Here is a 20,507-nt window from a genome sequence, read left to right on the forward strand (position 1 = left end):
TCCCTGTTCCCTGTGGGACACGGTAACGGTGCTCAGGACTACGGAATCATGGAATTGCTGGGGTTGGAGGGCACCTCTGGAGATCATCCTCCCCAGGCAGGGTCACCTGGAGCAGGTGACACGGGGACGTGTCCAGGTGGGTCTGGAAGGCCTCCTGAGGGGGGGAGACTCCAGCCTTCCCTGGGCAGCTGTTCCACCCTCAGCCTAAAGAAGTTCTTTCTCATGCTGAGGTGGGACTTCTTGTGTTTTAGTTTATGGCCATTTCTCCCTGTCGTGTCGCTGAAGAGAGCCTGGCATCGTCTCATTGGAGATATTTATGTGCATTAATTACAGGGAGAACCACAAACACTGCGAAGCCGCACAAAGCCACTGGAGACCCGCGTCCCGCCTTGTGACCCGGGAGGAGCCGGCGCTGGGCAAACGGGGACAGGAAGGGCAGGCACGGCCACGGCAGCGACGCCGTTCCGGCGGTACCCCCTCTCCCGCCTCAGGGATGGGAGCAGCCCCAACAGCCGCCTCCCCTCATCCCCTCCCGGGCTCCAACCCCTCGGCCCGCGCGGCCCCTCAGCGCGCACGCGCGGCCCCGCCCGGGCGCTGCGCAGGCGCCGTGCGCTCCCGCGGCGTCCCCCTCCCCGCGGCGGGGCGGGCGGTGACGTCAGCAGCGGCGGCCATTACACGGTGCGGAGCGAGGAGCGGCAGCGCTGCCGCAGCCGGAGCGCCCCGGGCCGGCCCCGTCCCTGAGCCCCGCGCCCGCCGCCCGCCCGCCCTGACGCGTCGCGGCCGCCGCCGCTGTGGGGAGCGCGGATCGCAGGGGCCCGCGGGGCGGTGCGGCAGCAGCAGCAGCCGGTGAGGAGGAGGAGGGAGAAGAAGAGGAGGAGGAGGAGGGGGAGAGCGGGATGGAGGAGAAGGTCTTCACCAAGGAGCTCGACCAGTGGGTGGAGCAGCTCAACGAGTGCAAGCAGCTCTCCGAGGGGCAGGTGAAGAGCCTTTGCGAGAAGGTGAGGGGCTGCGGGGCCGGGTGGGGAGCTGGGGCGGGGGAGGCGGCGGGCGGCCGGGCGGGGGGTGCCCGGGCGGGCCGGGGACGATGCGGGGGCCGGTCCGGTCCGGGAGGGGAGCGGGGCCGGGCGCGATCCGGGAGCCGCTCCGGGCTCGCGGCGGCCGCTCGGCGCTGCCGGAGCCGCGGCCCCGCCTCCCGCCCGCTCAGCGCCTCCTAAAATGGCGCCGCGGCCGCGATGGATCCTCGGGAGAGACCCCCGAGAGACCCCCCGGGTAAAACGGTAAATCACCCCCCGAGCGAGAGGGGGCACAATGGGAATAAAAGCTTGCGGTGATCGGGTGGAAATCGCACGCCTTAAAGAGCTGCTGCTTTGATTTTTTTTTTTTTCTTTTTGTGTTTTTCATGATATGAATAAGCACCGATACGTTTATAGCTCATTGAAAAATAAACTGGCATCAGGGCTTTGGTTTCTCTGAATGAGGTTCTGGATTTCATGGAATTCACAGAATAAACGTTCGAGATCCTGTAAACGTTCGAGATCCTGTATAACTAGATGTGTTTTTAAGGTGATGGATGGGAAACACTGGAACTCGGATGTTACAGAGCGCTGTGTTGATTCAGGCATTTGTGGCATAGAAAGGTTGTAAAGCCAGCCCAGGATGGATTGGTTGCCTTTTGGAAATTCAAGAAAAATTTTGTTCTGATAGCATCCATATGCATTTTCCAGTTGGATTCTAATTCTGGGTGTAACTTAATAGCTGAGTGGTTTGGTTTTTTTTTTTTTAAACTGAGGGTTTTGTGTATTGTTACATTCCTAGACTGAAGGATGGAATATTTGTGAATTGTATGGGAACTGGACATTAAGGAATATGAGGAGTTATCAATGTACTGGGTTCTAAAGAAACCTCCATACTTGCCACAGAAAGTAGTTAGAATATTTTAAATTTGGAATCATGCCTTCAAATACTACACCATGTTGTTTGTGAAGCAAATTGTTTCCAGAGGACTGTCTATGAACCTAATAAAGAACTTTTGGCCAGACGGGTTCTTGCTCCAGTACAGAATTTAGTTCACTTGTATTCCAGAAAATCAACATTTTTTCCATTTGATCCAGGCTGTGTATTTTAAATGGTGCTGCAAGCAAGGGGCAATGTCACTGCCTGGATGTTTCCATGTGCTTCTCCAATGACAGTGGTCCAGCTTCTTCCTTGTATTGCTTTGTTTGAGAGGCAAGTGTTTCATTTGCCATCATCAATAAACTGAAGGGTGCAGAGTCCTGAATCCCGCAGGAGGGGGTGTGTTTTGTGGGGCTGGATGGTAACTTGCAGGACCATGAGGGATATACAAGAAGCTTTCAGTACATGGGGGTTTTGGTTCAGTGAGGAGCAGGCATGCCACTAGAAATTCCTTACAGAGGATACAGTAGTCCCAGTCATCATTGTTGCACAAGATGACGTTTTCATTTTTTCCCAGCGAAGAATGGAAATTAGCTTTATTTGTGGATAAATGTGTAATGCTCATCACCAAGGTAATGGTAAAGGAAAAAGAAAGTTGTGTGTCTACCTGCTGGGTGTTGACATGAGAGACTGGGAGAATGTTTGAGAGAAATCTACCTTAAAAATATCATTTAGTAGCAACCTTCAGGTTGTCTCAGGTTGGGTGTCTGTGAGCAGCTCCAGACCAAAGGTGGCTGTTCTCTGGGTAGTGGGATGGAATTCCCTGTGTGTGCCAGGTGTGGGCTCAGCACTGTGCAGAGAACAGCCACAGCCTGGGGATGTTACAGAAAGGTGATTTGTTCCTGGTAACTACAGATGGATTTACTGGGACTCTCTGCCCAGAGTAGTTTAGTTTCTACATGGTTGCTGATGCAGGGAATTGGAAGCAGACCCTTGACATCTGAGTTTTCCATCAGGTTGTCTCTGCCCCTCAAGTGGGAAGCCGTGATTGTGGAAGCAGGGCATGAGCCGAGTTCTGCACCTTCCTGCTGAGGGACAGCACCTGCTTTAAAGTGCTTCCATGTCTCCAGCACTGACTCTCAGAAACCTCACTGAGTTGTGCTTTGTTTGGACTATTTAAGTAATTTCATGGATGCAATCACACACCAAAAGGTGGTTTTTCCACAAATAGCTTAAGTGTCTTAAGGGCAATGCCAAATATAGCTCGTGTTCCAAAGGACAGTAAAGACCCTACTGGGTATGAACTGTTGTTCTTCACCACGTTTCATTGTAGCTAGGGCTAGTTAAAATAAACAAATAAAAAATATCTTTGTGAGAGCTTTTCCCCTGTAACACCGTTGGATGGGATGATCTCCCTGACTTGTATTTCTTGATCTGCTGGGGCTTCATGTGTGCAGTGTGGTGCCTGTGTAATGAGAACAAGCCTAAGGGCTCTCTTGTATTTCAGTATTGATACCTGAAGAACATAACAGCATTTTATGAGCATAATAATTAAGTGTGGCCTTTTGTGCATCCCATTTACTGTCTTGGTGCATCTTACATCAGCCATGGTTACCTGGGTGATGGTGGTGGTGGTAACTGGGCAGAAATGTCTTTGAAATCTGGGAGTAATTTGTAACCATGAATAATACATAATACATTCACAGATGATTTGAAATAATATCAACCTCTGAGTGACAGCTAAATTATTCTGGGCTTAATACATACTGTGTGTTTAATGTTACATCAGTTGAGTGACCGACTGTGTGTGCTTTGCTTCAGGATTTAAGTGCAAGTTCTGAAAAAGTGGTCAAAATATGCCCAGTATAGCTCACTGTTACATGTCAGCAGTGTTTGTCCTGTTAACACTGAGTTGTTTATTGACAGAGGAGAAAGGAAGTCCTTTATTGCCAGGTGAGGGTTTTTCCACTGGCCATTTTGAATGAAAGGATGCTGGTTTGGAATTTCTCTTCCATGCATTGTGAGGGTAGAGGGAAATGGTGTTGCCTCATCACTGGTGCATAGATGGCCTTCATGACAGGAGGTGGGGGTGTGGTGCATTGCTCAGGAAGGTGGGATGACAGTCTAAAAATGCACAAAGGAATGAGTTGAATTTGTGGATAGTTTCCTTTGGTTATTGTAGAAGGGATCTAGTGCAGGTGGAGGCAGAGGTGTCAGAGTCTCTCCCCTGGAAACACTAGTTTGTGATTAACTGGGTTTGAGCACAGCATCAGGTTTTTAGAGAGAGAGGACAGTTTGGTCATATAGCTGTGTAGAGTGTTCAGGGCTCTTGAATTACTGGTGAAATGCCTCTGAATGAGCATTTCTGTGCTGCTAGCCAAAATATTTTTAAACTAAACAAAGGGCTGATACTGGGAAAGGCATTCAAGAAACCTTGATTCAGGCTTTGTCTCCTGCAGTTTTTGATCTGTATCAATGATCTTGGTTGCATATGCTTTTTGATTTGTCATCAGTGCTAATTTTCATAGAATAAATATGTTTCTGGGCCATACTGTTCTCTGGTATGTACCTTGTTCATGGTGTATTTTTCTGATTTTTTTTTTTTTCCTGTTGCAGAATTTTGAATTTGTTTAACACCTGATATTCCAAGTTAGATTTTCTCTAACCAAACAGACTTGTACCTACTGCAGCTGTGTGAGCTGCTCCAACTCGTGTAACTTGAGTGCCTGCCTTAGTTCTGAGAGGGCAAGTATGTTACTGGTGAAGCTTTCTTTTGGGTCAAGAAAAGCCTCTGCAATCAAAGTTCAGTTCCTCCAGTGCATAGGACTGGCATGTTTTGTGGATCTCACTCCTCTGTTTTAGGCTGAGTTGTCTGCCCAACTTCTTTTTCAGACAGAGGCACTTGCTCCCTTCTGCCTCCTCTGCTGTTCAGGAGTTACCTTTCTTAGCTGATTATTTTTGGCCAGAAGTGAATGTTTTAAACTGTCTCCAGCTGCATTTGCAAGGGCTTTTCCATTAGCTAGCTTCCCATATCCATCACGTATAACTATTCTTCAGACTAAGATGATTGTGAAAATTATTATTCCTGTCTGAACTTGCTGTAGATCAGCCAAAAACCCTGCCCCAGCAGAATTCCCTGGTAGTGAGAGTATCTGTGTGGTGGGCTGTGCAGTGGGCAAGGTGTGTGTCCCTCCACCCTGGCCCTGGCACGAGAGGGAGGTGCAGCACTGCACTGCTGCCTTGCCCTTGCACTGGCTTCTGGATTCTCTACCGAGGGAACCCTTGACCTGCTGCCAGTGGCAGGAGGGGCCCCTCTGGAGCTGTTCCAGGGGCTCTGGGAGACCAGAGGTTGGTTTAGAGCTCCTTTGCTGCTGGGATCAAGTCATTGATGGGGGTATGTAGTTACACCTTCCGTCTCTGAAGAGTTACAAGTGTAGTGTAGAGAGCCTCTTGTAACATTTTAATAACTGTGGTTTCGATTGTTCCAGAACATTTTCACCAAAAAAGTCAATCCTTTTACTCCCAGTGTTCTGGTTTGTTGTTGATTTTTTTTTGCTTTGTGGTGTTTGATAATATAAAATGGAAATTCTTTAAACAGAAGGCATTTGAAGTGTCAACCTTCCAGTCTTCTCACCTAGTCCTGATTATACTCACAACACCTTGATGTGCATATGAGAATTTAGTCTTGTATATGCCAGTGATTGTAGCATCAGCAGCTTTCTGCTTTTTTTTCAGTTCTAGTAAATTCTGTAAAAATTGAATTGTGCTGGCAGTGAGGTGTTTTGGTTTTGGCTTTTTGGTTTTTAATTACAGCATTAGTTGTGATCAAATAGGAGTGAAAGATATTTGGGTTGTTTTGAGGATAGCTTAAGCTAACAGAAGTAAGCACTCCTAAGTCAGAGCAAGTTCCTATTTGAAAATACCTTCCAGTGCTGGTTAGCTCTGAAGTCCCTCTCTTGGGTTTTGACACACGTGCCTGCCCCATCCTCCATCTGGTGTTCTGACTGCACCTCCACCATCGCTGTGCCAAGCTGTGGTTGGAGTTGTTGGAGCAGAAGGGTTGAAAACCTTTGGAGTTCATTGCATGAAGCTGGACTTGTGGATATCAGGCACAACTAGTTTGGGAATGGCTTTAGCCTGTTTCTTTTTTTTTACAACTGGAATGATTCAAAATGAATACAGCTTGTTCTACAGATGGGACTGAAAACAGTGTAAGTGGTCAGCTTCTGCATTACTACCCTGGCTGTGTTTCTTGGAAGTCCCGTGAGGGGAGGAAGGCATCTGGATTTCCCAAGCTATGTGGCCTCCTGTGTTTCGAAAAAGCTTTTCTAGACTTTTTTTAAAATTTAAAATTAAACACGCTAAGATCTTTTATATGAAGCAAAATAATGACATTGAATTTTTTCAGAGAAGCTCCTTCCTTCAACTACTGATTGTTAAATAGCAATTCCCCTTTCCTTCTCTTATATCTACATCTGAGGGAAAGAGTATTCCATCAGTTAACACTGAGTTTGTAAGACTGCTACTGATTTTTCCAGATGGAAGTATCAGGGGACTGTCAGGGCTACAAGTGGTGTCAGTCGTTACTTTGTAATACAAAGGAATACAGGTTATTTGGCAGAAGTTCAGTGCTTGCATGCTTTCTTGCAGACCTTCTAGAATTGACAGGAGATAAAGGAAGGTGGTTGTCTCAATCTTAGCTGTAGTACTGGCACTGGGATTGCTCTTCTAGCTGGCTAACATCTTGTATTTAAACTGGTCTCTCTTTGAACCAAACAGAAGAGATGAGAACTGAATGTTTAGATGCTCGTCAGAACCGGAGAGAAAGCAGATCTGTCATCTTCTGTTTCAGTCCTGGCAAAAGAGTATTTTGCTGCTGTGAGTTCTCTGTGGATGGAAATCCTGGTTTTACTTACTTTGGAATACTAAATAATTAAATGTCAGCGGGGAGCTTTGTATTTTAATTTTGTTCCTACTTATACATTCACATTGAACTCCTTAGTGGATTGCCAAGTTCAGCAGAAATCAGTTCCCCATTTGTGTCGTGTGTAATCTGGCTGCTGCCGTGGCTTCTTCACAGAAGGGTGATATGGGAGGTTTCATTTACCTAGTTTTGTTTAAAATGTCACAGTGAATGAAAATACCTTTTGTTTTAAAAACGAGTCCACTTTTTGTTGGAACACGTTCTCTTTCCTCCTCAGGTAAAGGGGTGATGGGGGGAAACCTTTACATTGAAAAGCATGGACTCTGCAGAAGAACTTGCTGACTGTAATGGATGACTTTGCTTGGGACTGGAATCTCTTCCAGGTCATGATGTTTGGCCAGCTAAGACCAGTGTTCATCCCAATTAGCTGATCACTGTGCCTTTAGTCACATCCTGTGCACCTTGGCCACAGGAAATCATGGGTGTGGTCGAAGGCTTCGATCTCATCAAAATGTCTTTGTGGTAACTCCCAATAACTATTTCTCTGGGTTACTGTGGATGCCTCTCATCACACACTTTACTAGACAACGTGGTGGGCTGCAGGTGTGAATTCTGGTCTGCCAAGAGTGACACTTCACCATCTGCAGCCATGGCTTTGGAGCTGTGTTGTCTAATTAAAATAATGGTTGTATTTCCTTTACTGAGTTAGTGGTGATCTTTGGTAAGTGCTTCATAGTGCTGCTTCAAGCATTGATTTAGAATTCTACACAGACACACTGGTGTTCACTCTTTGATTTGGGTCTTGTTATTTTTCTTTTATGTGCCCCAGAGTTTTTCAGGGTAGGTAATTGGGCTGAGTTGTCAGAGCTCCTGCTGCAATGTAGGGACCTAAGAGGGGTTGGAGTAATAAGAAGTATCTGGTATGTTCTGGAAACACAGAGGAATTTGGTTGCAGATTAATTCAGAGGATTTTGCAGAAATGGATCACTTGAAATTAATTCTCTGAGACAAGGCTGAGGTACCCTGCTCAAGAGGGAAACTCGCTTATCCTCAGAGTAGTGAGAGTTGAGAAAGAAAGAAAAGGATGGATTATGGCTTTTGTGGCACTTACAACTCTGAGCCTTAATTTGTGGCATAGAGGATAAAATTATATAGGGAACAGGGGAAATAAGAGAGATGTCTGCATACACACAACGCCTGCATCTCATGAAATATGTTGTGAGGGTCTGAAAATCATACTGTAGTAACTTTAGTAGTCATACGTTTTTTTAAATTCTCATCCATGGCTGTTCATTCACTTGGATCTTGCATTGTCTTAAAACAATGAAGCTGATCTTTGTGTTTTAAGAACAGTGCTTTGCATAGATGTGCTTTGTAAACAGAGACACCCAAACAGTGTGGTACTGTTCCACTGGCCCTTTAGATGCTGTGCAGCAGGCCAGGAACAGTTTAATTCTAAAACACTAGGTTTTAGGTATTTTTATACAGTGCTACTTGCTTTACAATAAAGTGAAAATGCGCTGTTTTCTTGTGTGTTTAAACCAGTATTGGTTTTATTCCTGTTGCGCTTTGGGATCATACAAGTTGTCTTTTTACAATGTCAGCAAAATGGCTGAGCAAGCCAGTATCAAGTCAGAATGAACTCCAGTTACTGTGACTAAGCTGAAGTGTATTTGATATGTGCTTATTGTGTGAACTTTGAGATTGTTCTAAGTAAAATACGTGACTTTCCACCTCAGCAGTAGTGTTGTGACAGCATTGCTCTTGGTTCTTATGCTCTCCTTGTGCAACTGTGTTGCACAGCTACATGGTTTTTTGCATTAGACCTTACTGATGCTTGGATGTAAAATCAGCATTTACCAGCTTGAAGTAATGTGTTCTTTTCATCTTAGTCTGTATCTGTTTGCACTTGATTTTGAAATCTGAGAAAAAATAGTTGGACTGATTTGGAGTTTAGGGTCTTACAACTGTAATGTAGTAGATTGTTGGTAACAAGTTTTTGCTTAAGTTAATTAATCTCTAAGTTGTAGAATATCACCACAAGTCAAACTTCTGTGGTGTGGGATACTTACAAGGGTTGAAGGTGTACAGAAATAATGCTAAGAGTTGTTAAGAACTGAAAAAAGGCTGAAATACAAAAGAATAAGTGTCCAAGAAAAATCTGTTTCAAAATTTCAGTTTGTGCTGGTGATAGACAATGAAACCTGGACATTTTAAAATGTTGATGTCAAAATACTGCAGTGTGTTGGACTGCTATCCTTTGTGGCAATAAGTCACTGAGTTTTTGAAGTTCAAGGGGTTGTGGCTGTGCTTCTTTCTTAGTTCACCTTTGTGAGATGATTGGATCAGTTGTTTTTTGCCTTGTGCTGAAGGATGCTGAAGATTGCTCTGCTGCTTCCTTTCCGTGAGGAAGTGCAGGAGAGCTGCTGGTGGGAAGTCCATTTGTTGGAGGGGAGGATGGGCAGGGAGGGAGTTGTGTGATGTGGCTGAGTAAGTAGCATCATCATGGATCTGGCAAAAGGATCAATAGAGGGAGTGGAACTAGGTGAGGTTGCACAGGGTGGTGTGTGATCCAGTACAAGGTCAGGGGCACAGAGAGTGCAGTAGTGATGTTAGTGAGCACTTCCCTTTGTGAAACTGGAGTCTTCCATGTGCTGCTGTCTTACCAACTTGGGTTCCTTCCATAGGAATGAATGTGGAAATTTGGGGTTTAGTTGATGGATTGCTTGTTGGTGGCTTGTTTTCAGGATGTTACTTTTCCCATGTTCAGCTCTGCCAAAGCTCTTTTCTGGAGTGCTTAAACACTTTAGTGTGTGCCACTCTTAATGTTATGGGACATAAAGCTGTAAATGGACTAAGCAGTTAGTAACACAGTATTGCATGAAACTGGTTTTAGAACATGGAGATGCTGGAATCTCTGCACCAGCATTCCTCTACTGCAGGATTTAAATAGAGATTGCTGTTCTGCAAGTTGACCTGGAACAGTCTTTTTCCATCAGAGTAGCTGTCTGAGTTATCTACGTGTTTGGTCACGTGAGTATCTGAGTGATTTAATATTTCAGAAACCAAGGAAGCAACAACTCCATGGCTGAGAAGTTCTGCCATTCTCATCTCAGTCAGCACAAACACTGCATACCTTTGATGAAAAATGAATGCTGCATTCTTTGTGCAGTGCTTCAAGTGTGTTAAGAAAATACGGTGGTAGAAGCAGTCTAATTAAAGAGTAGGGTTTTTTATTGGGGTGCTATAAGCATCTGTAAGATTCTCTGTCAAAAGGATAATTAAGCTGGCTACAGCTTCTGAATGTAAGAGCGTATTAGAAGAGGCTAAAGCTGTTAAAACACCTTCAAAACATCTGGTGAGTGTCACTGCATTAAAATGAACTTAAGTCAGGCTATCTTAAAATAAATCTACACTTTTAGCATCTACCACAAACCAGCAATGACCTATCTTTAGTAGGAGGCACAGCACGAGTGGAAACTGTCATGGGGGGTTGACTTCTGTTGTAAATGTGTCTGTAAATGAGTCTGCAGAGTGGTTCCAGCCTGGGCTGCTGCTGGAGCATCTCAAGCTCTGTGCTGTGCAGGGGGCTGAACCACGCTACACTCTTCCATTTCTTTGCAGTGTTCAGTGAAACATTTCATGTTCCAGCTCATGAACCTCCATCATTAAACTGTGTGGTGCTTCTGTTTGCAGTGGTGACCATGGTGGTCAGCCAAGATGATGTGAGGGGACAGTGAGACACTTTTGGGTGGGAGAGTCAGCCACTGTCTTGTAGATACCTTGGGTTATAGAACAGAATACAGTTTTTTGTCATTCTGAATTGGAGCACTGACGGTTGAAAAGCAGGGAAATCTTTGTAGATGGTAACTTGTAAACTTGTTACTATTTATATTTCTAATACCTTCTTGATTTAGAAAATTATTGTGGCATGTGTCTGGTGACTGTTCTGAGAACAAACTGTAACAACTGTCTTTGGCTATTTTAAAATTACCTTTCTGATGCTATATTTAGCCTGTGCTGCTTCATACAAATTGCCTTTGTCTGCAACTTCTGTGTACAAAATTTTGTGGGGAAAAAATGGTGATGACAAAGATGTTTCCCAGTTTTGGTTTATAAGGACACAACTTGATGTTACTAGTCTGTGTTTAAACACAAAACTTGTTGAGAGAGCTTGTGCAGGTAATTACCTGCTCTGTAATTGCTGGTACCAGTGAGGGCTTATGTTCTCATTCTGCTTCATGTAGGAATCACTGCCTTTGTGAGTGAGTTGGTGTCTGTGCAGATGGATGTCAAGATGTTGGTAGTGTTTTGGCCATGTCTTAAGTTTGGGCTTTTGGCAGGATTTTTAGATTTAATTTTTCCAAATACTTACAAACTTTAAGTTCCAGCAGTGGTGATCATTTTTTTATGTTTTTGTAGACAGTCTGAAGTTTCACTGAAGTTGGAAATTACCTCTGAAATACTATTCTCAAGGAGAGAAAACCCCCACCAAACCAAATTTCTGTTGCTAATACAGGGCTGCATAAAGCAAAATATTATTTAAGTAAAGGGGAACTCTTATCTCAAATGCCTCAGACAAGGAAGGGACAAGAGTTCCTAAAGAGAGCAGGTAGTAGAGAGCAGGAAGTGGTAGAGTGTGCTTTGAATGAAACAACTGTTCATAGACAGACTCACAATGAATGTGTTTTTTGTTTTGTAGGCTAAAGAAATTTTGACAAAAGAATCTAATGTACAAGAAGTGCGATGTCCAGTCACAGTCTGTGGAGATGTCCACGGACAATTTCACGACCTCATGGAACTTTTCAGAATTGGAGGCAAATCACCAGACACAAACTATTTGTTTATGGGGGACTATGTTGACAGAGGCTATTATTCAGTGGAAACAGTCACATTGCTTGTAGCTCTTAAGGTAACCTTTCTTCTTAGCTGCATAGTTCTGTATAAACATTTATAATTACTCTGCTGACTACACTTAATATCTATTATGATTTTCACTGTACTGGTATTAGAGGTACACAAACTGACATGTTGGCTGTCTTTAGTTTTCTAAGTCACTCCTTAAAATAAATCAATGTTCAATGCAAGCCTGAGCTTTAAAATGAGTACTTTTTACTTGCCTAAGTAGCAGTCTTTAAGAATTTGCTGGGAGAGATCAGCTTAATGCACAGTTGTACTGAAGTCCACTAGTAATAGTAAATACAATTTGTAATTAATCCCAGAAGTATTTGGCAGTTAAAAATTATTCCTTTTTTTCCCTCAAAGGCTGTAAGTGAACCTTAATCTTAAGAAGGGCTTGGGTTTAATTGCTTCATTGATGGGGATTAAGGGGTGCAGATTGTGGTTTTGGGAAGACACAGGTGTTTTGATGCCTCTCACATGCACTGTTGTGTTTAGGTCCGTTACCGTGAACGTATCACAATTCTGCGAGGGAACCACGAAAGCAGGCAAATCACACAAGTATATGGGTTCTATGATGAATGTTTAAGAAAATACGGAAATGCAAACGTTTGGAAATACTTCACAGACCTTTTTGATTACCTGCCTCTAACTGCCTTGGTGGATGGCCAGGTATGTTGACATTGGACAGAGTTAAATGCTGTTGGTCGTAAAGGGAGCTCTTAACACTGCATTCTGTCAGCTCTCAGTTGTAAAGGAATCTTGTGCAGATTTTCTCCTAATCATTTATTCTAAACCATTATAATCGCACTCATTAAATAAATAAACTTCATATGTCTGAACTCTTGCAGATTTTCTGTCTACATGGTGGCCTCTCTCCATCGATAGATACACTGGATCACATCAGAGCACTTGATCGCTTGCAGGAAGTTCCCCACGAGGTACTGAAAATTCATTTTCTAAACCAATGAGTTTCATGATTCAGCATGTATTGGGTGGTTGGGTTCACAGGCTGAAAATGAAATTCAGATCAGCTTAGCAATGAGAAAGTGCCTGTCTTCCTGTTCTGGGTTTTTGAAGGAAAGGTGAGGGACACCTGCCTAAAGAAAGAAACATATTAAGTCTCAAAATGTTGCTGCAACAAGTTGTGTGGGAGGGGAGTGTGTGCAAGTTTTTTGTGGGTTTTTTTGGTATTTTGTACTTCACCTCTGAAACATCTTCTGCATCTCTTACAGGGTCCAATGTGTGACTTGCTATGGTCAGATCCAGATGATCGTGGTGGCTGGGGAATTTCTCCTCGAGGTGCAGGTTATACATTTGGACAGGATATTTCAGAAACCTTTAACCATGCCAATGGCCTTACATTGGTTTCAAGAGCTCATCAGTTGGTAATGGAGGTGAGCAGGACATCCTGTGTGTTCCAGCCTTGAATTCTGTGCCTGGTCCATTAATTCTCTGTGTGCCAGAAGTGTGCATGTGCTGCTGTCACAACTGATGGTCCAGCTGAGAGTCTTCCAGAAACTTGACCTTGACAGTATTGATGTGCTACTGAAAGAGCTTCTCAGTTTGACAATGGGATAACCTTTATTTTGGCCCTTTCTTCTGAAAATTTACGGTAATGTCCCAAACCAGGCTTCAGTACTAGATGTGGCATTGCTTTCTGTGTAGATAAAAAGGTTCTTGAATATGTGTTCCTTGAAAAAAGATGGTTTTTTTCTTTTTATCCTACATGTGTGCTTTTGTTGTCTGTCTGTAGTTATCTCCTGGCAGTTCAGATCCTTAAATGTATGTCTGGATTCTGGTTTTGGTGATCACAGCTGAAGGTTCAGAGTAGATTTTGTGCTTCAGAATTGCTATTTTAAGTTTCTAACACTAATGCAATGGCAAATTCTTGCTGCTTTGTTTTGGTTTTCTTTTTTTTTTTTTAATGTTTAACTCACATCTACTAGTAAGAAGCAACCTGTGAAGGCCAAAATTCCTTTTTCTCTCCAGAAGTGAAATAAAGACGTGGCCTTACCCTTATTTAAAATGACCTTACAAGTGCCACTTAGGGCTTTGCACATTAAAAATTCCATGAGTAGTCAGGTGGTTACATGGGGTACAACAAGTGAACTTGACTGTCATAATTCTTTTTTCTCCCTCTGCAGGGGTATAACTGGTGCCATGATCGGAATGTAGTAACAATTTTCAGTGCTCCAAACTATTGTTACCGTTGTGGCAACCAGGCTGCAATTATGGAACTTGATGATACTCTAAAATACTCCTTGTAAGTATGTTTAAAAATGAGAATTATATTGCCTGTGGTTTTAAGATAGTTGTTGTAGCAAGTTATTTAATTATTGTGTTAAGGTATGGGGTTTTTTTTTCCTCCTCTGTGCTTTTTGGAGGTGGAGTGAGTGTGGAATTGTTGGGTTAATCACATTTAAAGTCTTGGAGTCAAATGTCTGGGACAATTGTTGAGATCTCTGTCAGATTAAAGTGAGACTCCTCGTTTTTGTTTTGTATAACTAATTGGAGTTTAATGAATTACTATGGAGGTATGTGATTTGAGAGTAGGAGTAGTCTGTCACATCTGAGGTAATGCCCTCCTGTAGGTCTAGGCCAAGAGACTTCTGGAATCTTTGAATTCTTCAGATGTTGGGATGTCAGCTTTTCAAGTGATGTCAGCTTTTCTAATTAACTACCACAGCAACAACTTTATTAGTAAATGGGGGAAAAGCTTAGTGTAAACTGACTTCTTTGACAATTACTGGAGACTTTAACTTTCTAAATATATGTTAATGTTTACCCAGTTTGAGTCTTAAAGCTAAAATTAATTTCTCTCCAGACCTTTTAGTAAGAGGAGTTTTAAATGTGGAGGTTATAAGTACGTATTGATAGGAGGGGTGGAAGAGGTTGAATGCTTGGTCTAGAGGACTTCAGTTGGGTGGTAAAACTTGGAAAGACTTACCTGGGGTAAACCACTGCTGCTGTAGCTCGGGGATGGGAGGTACCTGAGTGGAGGCTGAGCCCTCCTGTCTCACTGCTGTGTGCTCTCAGTTTGCAGTTCGACCCGGCGCCGCGCAGAGGGGAACCGCATGTGACCCGCCGCACCCCAGACTACTTCCTGTAAAGAGATTTTAGACCTGTACAGTATTGCCATGAACCATATGTTGACCTAAAGAAAATGGGAAGAGCAACAGTAACTCCAAAGTGTCAGAAAATATTTAACATTCAAACTTTGTTTTCACATGGACCAAAAGACGTGCCATATTCAAATACAAAGCCTCTTGTCGTCAACAACTGTGACCACTTAGAATGAACCAGTTCATTGCATGCTGAAGCAACATTGTTGGTCAAGAAACCAGTTTCTGGCATAGCGCTATTTGTAGTTACTTTTGCTTTCTCTGAGAGACTGCAAATAATAAGATGTAGACATTAACACCTCGTGAATACATTTAACTTTCCATTTAGCTATAGCTTTATTCAGCATGACTGTAGATAAGGGTAGCAGCAAACAATCATTGAAGCTTAAAGAACATTTTTAAAATAAGTACCAAGGCCTCATATTTGTTCTGAAACTGTTTGTTTGTTTTATTTTCAGGGAATACTGTTTAATTTAATTGTATTGATTTTTTTTTTTTTTGTCTGCACTCAGTTCCCTTTTCCACTCTGCCCTACCATATTGTCCCTTGTAATTGTCCAAGGATAATGAATTACTTTGAACAGAACTGTTTTTTTCTGTAAAACAATTGTTACTGCAGGACAGAGCTGCAGTGTTTTTCATAATAAACTTGTGAACTAAGTATGGAAAAATGTCAAAATCCTAATTGCATCTCAGGTCAACTGTGGTTTAATAAACTAACATGTAGCTGGATGGGTTTTATAAACTTGCATAGAAATTTCCACCTTAAGTAACTAAAACTGAGGTGATCTGGAGTGTGCTGGAAAACTCTGACCTTTTGAATCCTGTCCCAGGGAGGTGCCTGGGCCTGTGTCTTGCAGCTGAGAACAGCTCACTGGTTACTCACATGGTGCTCTTTCCCTCTTGGTGCTCTACTGAAATACTCAAAAATGGAAGAATATAGGATCACTTAATTGATTGTGTGGCTTATTTTCAAGTGTAAATCTAAGTTTGAGTCATTTACAATGTAGGTGCTAATACTTAAAATCATTTTTCTGAAAAACTTAAGAATAAAACCAGTTTTCTAAATATTAAAGGAAACAACGTGAAGTTTAGTGCTACGTGTATTGCCCAAGCTTCTATTCTGAAAAATAGTGGTATGTGGGTTATGTTAACTTCTGTTCAAATATTTCCTTTCTGCTGACTTGTTTCAGAATTAGAATCCCGATTTGATAATTTTGTTCAAAACAGAAATTTCAGTTTTATGCCTTCTTAAAGCTTGTGCTTGAAACTTCTTGGGCATGTCGAAAAGACACACTGGGCTGTTGGCTTTATAGAGAACTCTTAATATTCATATTGTTTGAGACTTTAAATTTGTAGATTCTGCAATAACATGGAGGTTTGTTTTCTACCGGTTGTTTCTAAGGGAATGCACTGAAATTTTGCAGATTTCCAACTCACCTGGAGGCCTGGTCCTAGACATGCTTTTGGGGGCTTTCTTGCTTTTCTGAAAAGCTGAAGGGCCACTTAATTCTTTACCTTGCAAAAAAGGTGCTGCATTTCACAGTGTTCCTTCATCCCCTTTCAGAAAGGCTCAAGGGGTTGCTTTTCCTTCAGCAGAATCTCAGCCTCGTGTCATAAGTGGGGTTCCAAATGGCTGTTGGGGAGCTCAGTCTGCTGCAGTTTCATCTCTTGCAGGAAGAAGTGCATGCTAAAAATAAGTACATCTGAAGTGGCTTTTTTTAGTATATTGGGAGCTTTTGCTTTGATTGCTGTTGAAAACCAGTCCTTTGCTGTGGAGAGCGGTTCACGTTCCATTCCTGTCGCTTGCCATTCCCTGTGTTTGTGTAGATGGAACTGTGCTTTCATTGACACCATTCCTTCAAGAGGAATGTCTTTGCCCTATTTTCTGTTTTCCTTGTTGCTTTAATTGGCGTGACTCATCTGCTCTGAGCCCCTTCCTTGCTTCAGTTTCTGTACACAAATCCAAGTGCTTGTTAGTAAAGTCCATGGACAGTGTTGGAGTCACTCCAGTTTTTGTGCTTTCCCCAAATTACGCTGTGAGGGTCTGTGTGAAGATTCCTTTGAGAAAACCACATCGTGAGTGAAAACTGGTTACCCTGCTGGAGTACTAACCAGCTAAAAGCATGTTGGGAAGATTCAAGAGGAGAAAGAAAACTTCAAATGTCAGTAATTGGTGTTTGATTTCTTGGTAGCTGATCCATTAGTTCACCTGAGCAAGGCTTCCTTCACTTCAGCCTGTGAAGACAGTGGCTGCAGAGAAATGAGCATGATTAGGGTTTGTCCTTGTTCTGGAGATCAGTGGTGATGTTTCCTCTGTCACTACAAAGACTGATGGATTCCAAGAAATGCACAGTAGTAGCTGAGAATCCCAGATTGTGGTAGTTCAGTGTTCAAGCAGGAATGTTACAGCCAGGGCTGCCACTGGGGTTTGGATTTGAGAATGAAATTACTTTTCTATGAACCACTTTAAAGACTTTCTCTTCCTTCTTCTTTCTCAGAACTTGGCCAGAGGCAGGAGAATCCTGATGGACAGAGGGGGGTGGGTTTTGGGTTTTCCCTGTTGTGTTTTGCTTTAGACATTTGGCCATATCAGCTGGAAGTGAGCACTCTGCACTGGTGGAGGCCTGTCCTGAACTAGGGGGCCATTAAATCAAGAGACCAAATCATGCTCCTGCATAGGAAAACATTTAAGTAACTTTGTTTTTGAAAGGAAGAATGAGACAGATTTTAAGTGTATGGATTTGCCGGGGTTTTTTTCCCCTTCTCCCTCTTTCTGCCCCTTTCTTCTGCCTCTTCCCACCCTGTGCTTTGTTCCCTCTTGCTCATGGCCTCCCTGGGGATCAGGGCTGGCTGCTGCCACAGCCCCTGCTCGTCTGTGCCTGAGCTGCCTCTGGAGATGGATGTTTCTCCAAGGTAACCAGTGTCTGTGACTGTCACCTCCTGCTCATGTGTGATTGTTTCCAGCTGCTGACGCTTCCATACACACTCAGTATCCCAAGTGCTTGGGCAGTGTTACCTTGTTTAGGTCTGATAATACCTTGGAAAGATACTGGATACGTGGGAGAGGGAAGACAGAGCATTACCTCCTCCTTCCCACGTGTCTGGGTGGTAACAACAAATTCTACCCTGGGGAAAAGGTGATGAGGGGACATCCCTCTGCTGAAAGCTGAGGCATTTTACCTGCCTGTATCTTAATCTGGTTACTGTCAAAATCCATCTGGAAATAGAGGAAAAACTGCTGAGAGCTGCCAAGACCTGCCAATCCATGTTCCATGGGAGGGGAGTTTTGTTTTTGTAGTAGTCAACTGGAATACTGAAAGCCATTTTCATAAATCAGTTGTGGGTTAAGAGCCTGGGACAAAGTCTTTGACAATTTAAAAATTCAGCCTGAGTCTTAAAGGTAAAGAATTTCCTCCTATACAAGACAAGACCAACCTTGTTATGCAAGGGCTGGGTTTATTTTGGGCCTTTTCTTCAGAGTTCAATAAACACATTCATCTGTTTTTCCCCTCTCACCCCTTTGTTTCCTTAGTAATACTGGAGTGCAGTTCCTGCTGTTGGAGAAGCTGTGACCTCAGGAGGGGGCTGAAGGATAAATGTTCATTCAGGAAAAATGGTCTGTAAGAAGAGGCAAGTGCGATCACAGCTTTGAATTTCAGATTAAATACTTCTCCAAGTTCAGTGAGTTGAAGGTGTGGCCCCACTCCCCACCTCCTTATGCACCTGTCACATACTCATTTATCACTTGAGTTGCTGCCTGTTTTCTCTGAATGCAGAGTACTCATTGAAACTCGAGTGTGTTTTAGGGGTTGTTGCATAAGTTAAAGCAAATTTTACCCAAGAGGAGTGGCTTTTTAGTGTTCCATGGTTTTTGGCAGCCATATGCATGGTTTCCACGAGCTTGGATTTTGGAGCCAAATGCAAGCAACGATTTTTGAAGCCCTGTAGAAGGCATTGGGTGCCTTCTGTGTGCTACAGCAATCTCAACATGGAGTATTGGTGCTCTGCAAGTTCAGAGGGTTGGAAACAGGTAGAGAGCCAAGTAAAAGTCACACTGGGCTGTATAGAAATCTTTCAGTACCCATGAACACACCAGCAAAGCCCTGCAGAGTCAGCAGTTCATGAGTCAGCCTTCTGTGGTTTTACAAAAAGTTATTTCAGTGCTCTAATTCATTTGGCTGTGCTCCTTTTTGGATGGGAATAAAGGCAGGCTGCTCTCTTGAGCAAGGGACCAGAGTGCTTTGGCATATGGACAGGAAAAAAAGGCTGAAACAACACTTTAGGTTTGAAATTAAGCAGTGCTGCATGTTTTAGCCTTTTAAAACCTGTGCTGCAGCTTAAAAGCTTTATTCTCTTAAGATGGGTTGAACTACTGATCTCTTAATTGCTCTCTGGTGGGGTGGGAATTAAACTGATTGCTGCTGGTGTATAAAACATTAGTTGGTTATAGTACCTGGGACTGGTGATGGAGCATCCTGGATGAAAACTTGCAGGAAAATAATTGTGAGGAGAAAACTTTCCTTTTTGCAGCTCCTCATATCATTGCACAAGGTTATATAAATTGAACTAAACCTTTGCTATCTGGTTGTCTTGACTTCTGTGTTCATCTTCCTCATCAGATTTCCCCCAACCACATCTGGATTTTTGGAGGTTGGATGCTTGAGGCTTTTTTAATTATTTGTTTCATTAAATCTATAACCGGTTTTCTGGATTATGCATTTAAAACCCAGAGCGCTGAACTGTCAAAGAGGAATGTGACTTGTTTACATTGCTAATTGCATGATCGATTGGGCTGAAAGGCTTTAGGCTGGCTCCCAACTGCCTTTATTTTTCAGGAGTTTAAAAAAACACCCCCACACACCCCCAACCTAACCATAAACTTTGTGGGAAACCCTTTATCGCGGCAGTCGGTGCAGGAGTGGGCAGTGACTGCTGCTCTCTTCCTTGTTTTATAAGGAAAAAGGGGGAGCCCTGGAGAAGCCCTGTCTGGGAGGATCCTGTGGTGGTTCATTCCACGCTTGACCCACTTTCCAGGCAGCTCTGCTCCTTTTGCAGCGCCGTATTGTCCTCGGGGAAGAGGAGCACAGCCGGCTGCTGCTGGAGCTGGGACCGTGCCCGGGGGAGGGAGGGGGTGCCACAGCTTCCCGGGAGAGAGAGAGGCTGGGGATGGGTTCTCTGACTGTCTGGTCATGAGTTTATCCAGCTTTAGCTCAGCCACGTCAAAATGTTACAGGACTGCCCCTTTTTCCCTGGAATCTCTTTTAAAAATGCTTTGAATTAGCCTGACTTCTGAAACACACTATGTTTATTCCCATGGACTTTGAAACCTCAAAGCAACTGCTCGTTATCATCTGTGGCGTCAGAGCCAGCCTGGAATCTGCTTTTTGGACTTTGAACAGCTCCAGGGTTGGACACCAGTGCCAGGCAGCCCCGTAGAGCCAGCACAGTTCCCTTCCCCTCGTTCTTATATCAAGGATATATCAAGGATATTCACAATTCTATGCGTTACCGCTTAACGTCGTTCTTAAGGCCACATAGAGCGAGCCTGCGCTTCTCCCGGAGTTCTTGGAATGCTCGGGAGCGCATCTCCCGGGGCTGACTGAGCTCCCTCGGAGCGAGCCCCGGCGCCACCGCGTGGCACTGCCCGGCCTGCCCTGACCCTCT

General features: G+C 43.6%; 1 protein-coding gene across 1 annotated transcript; it reads left to right on the forward strand.

Annotated features, from left to right (window-relative positions):
- The first annotated feature begins 662 nt into the window (after positions 1–662).
- Positions 663–18,528, forward strand: PPP2CA (protein phosphatase 2 catalytic subunit alpha). Its single transcript, XM_032702880.1, has 8 exons — positions 663–998; positions 11,520–11,729; positions 12,215–12,388; positions 12,568–12,657; positions 12,952–13,113; positions 13,864–13,982; positions 14,756–14,824; positions 18,376–18,528. Exons 1-8 carry the CDS (start codon positions 897–899, stop codon positions 18,413–18,415), a joined length of 966 nt encoding a protein of 321 aa, XP_032558771.1. The 5' UTR covers positions 663–896; the 3' UTR covers positions 18,416–18,528.
- Positions 18,529–20,507: the final 1,979 nt, after the last annotated feature.

Source organism: Chiroxiphia lanceolata, chromosome 15 (assembly GCF_009829145.1).
Source record: "Chiroxiphia lanceolata isolate bChiLan1 chromosome 15, bChiLan1.pri, whole genome shotgun sequence".
Taxonomy (NCBI): Eukaryota; Metazoa; Chordata; class Aves; order Passeriformes; family Pipridae; genus Chiroxiphia; species Chiroxiphia lanceolata.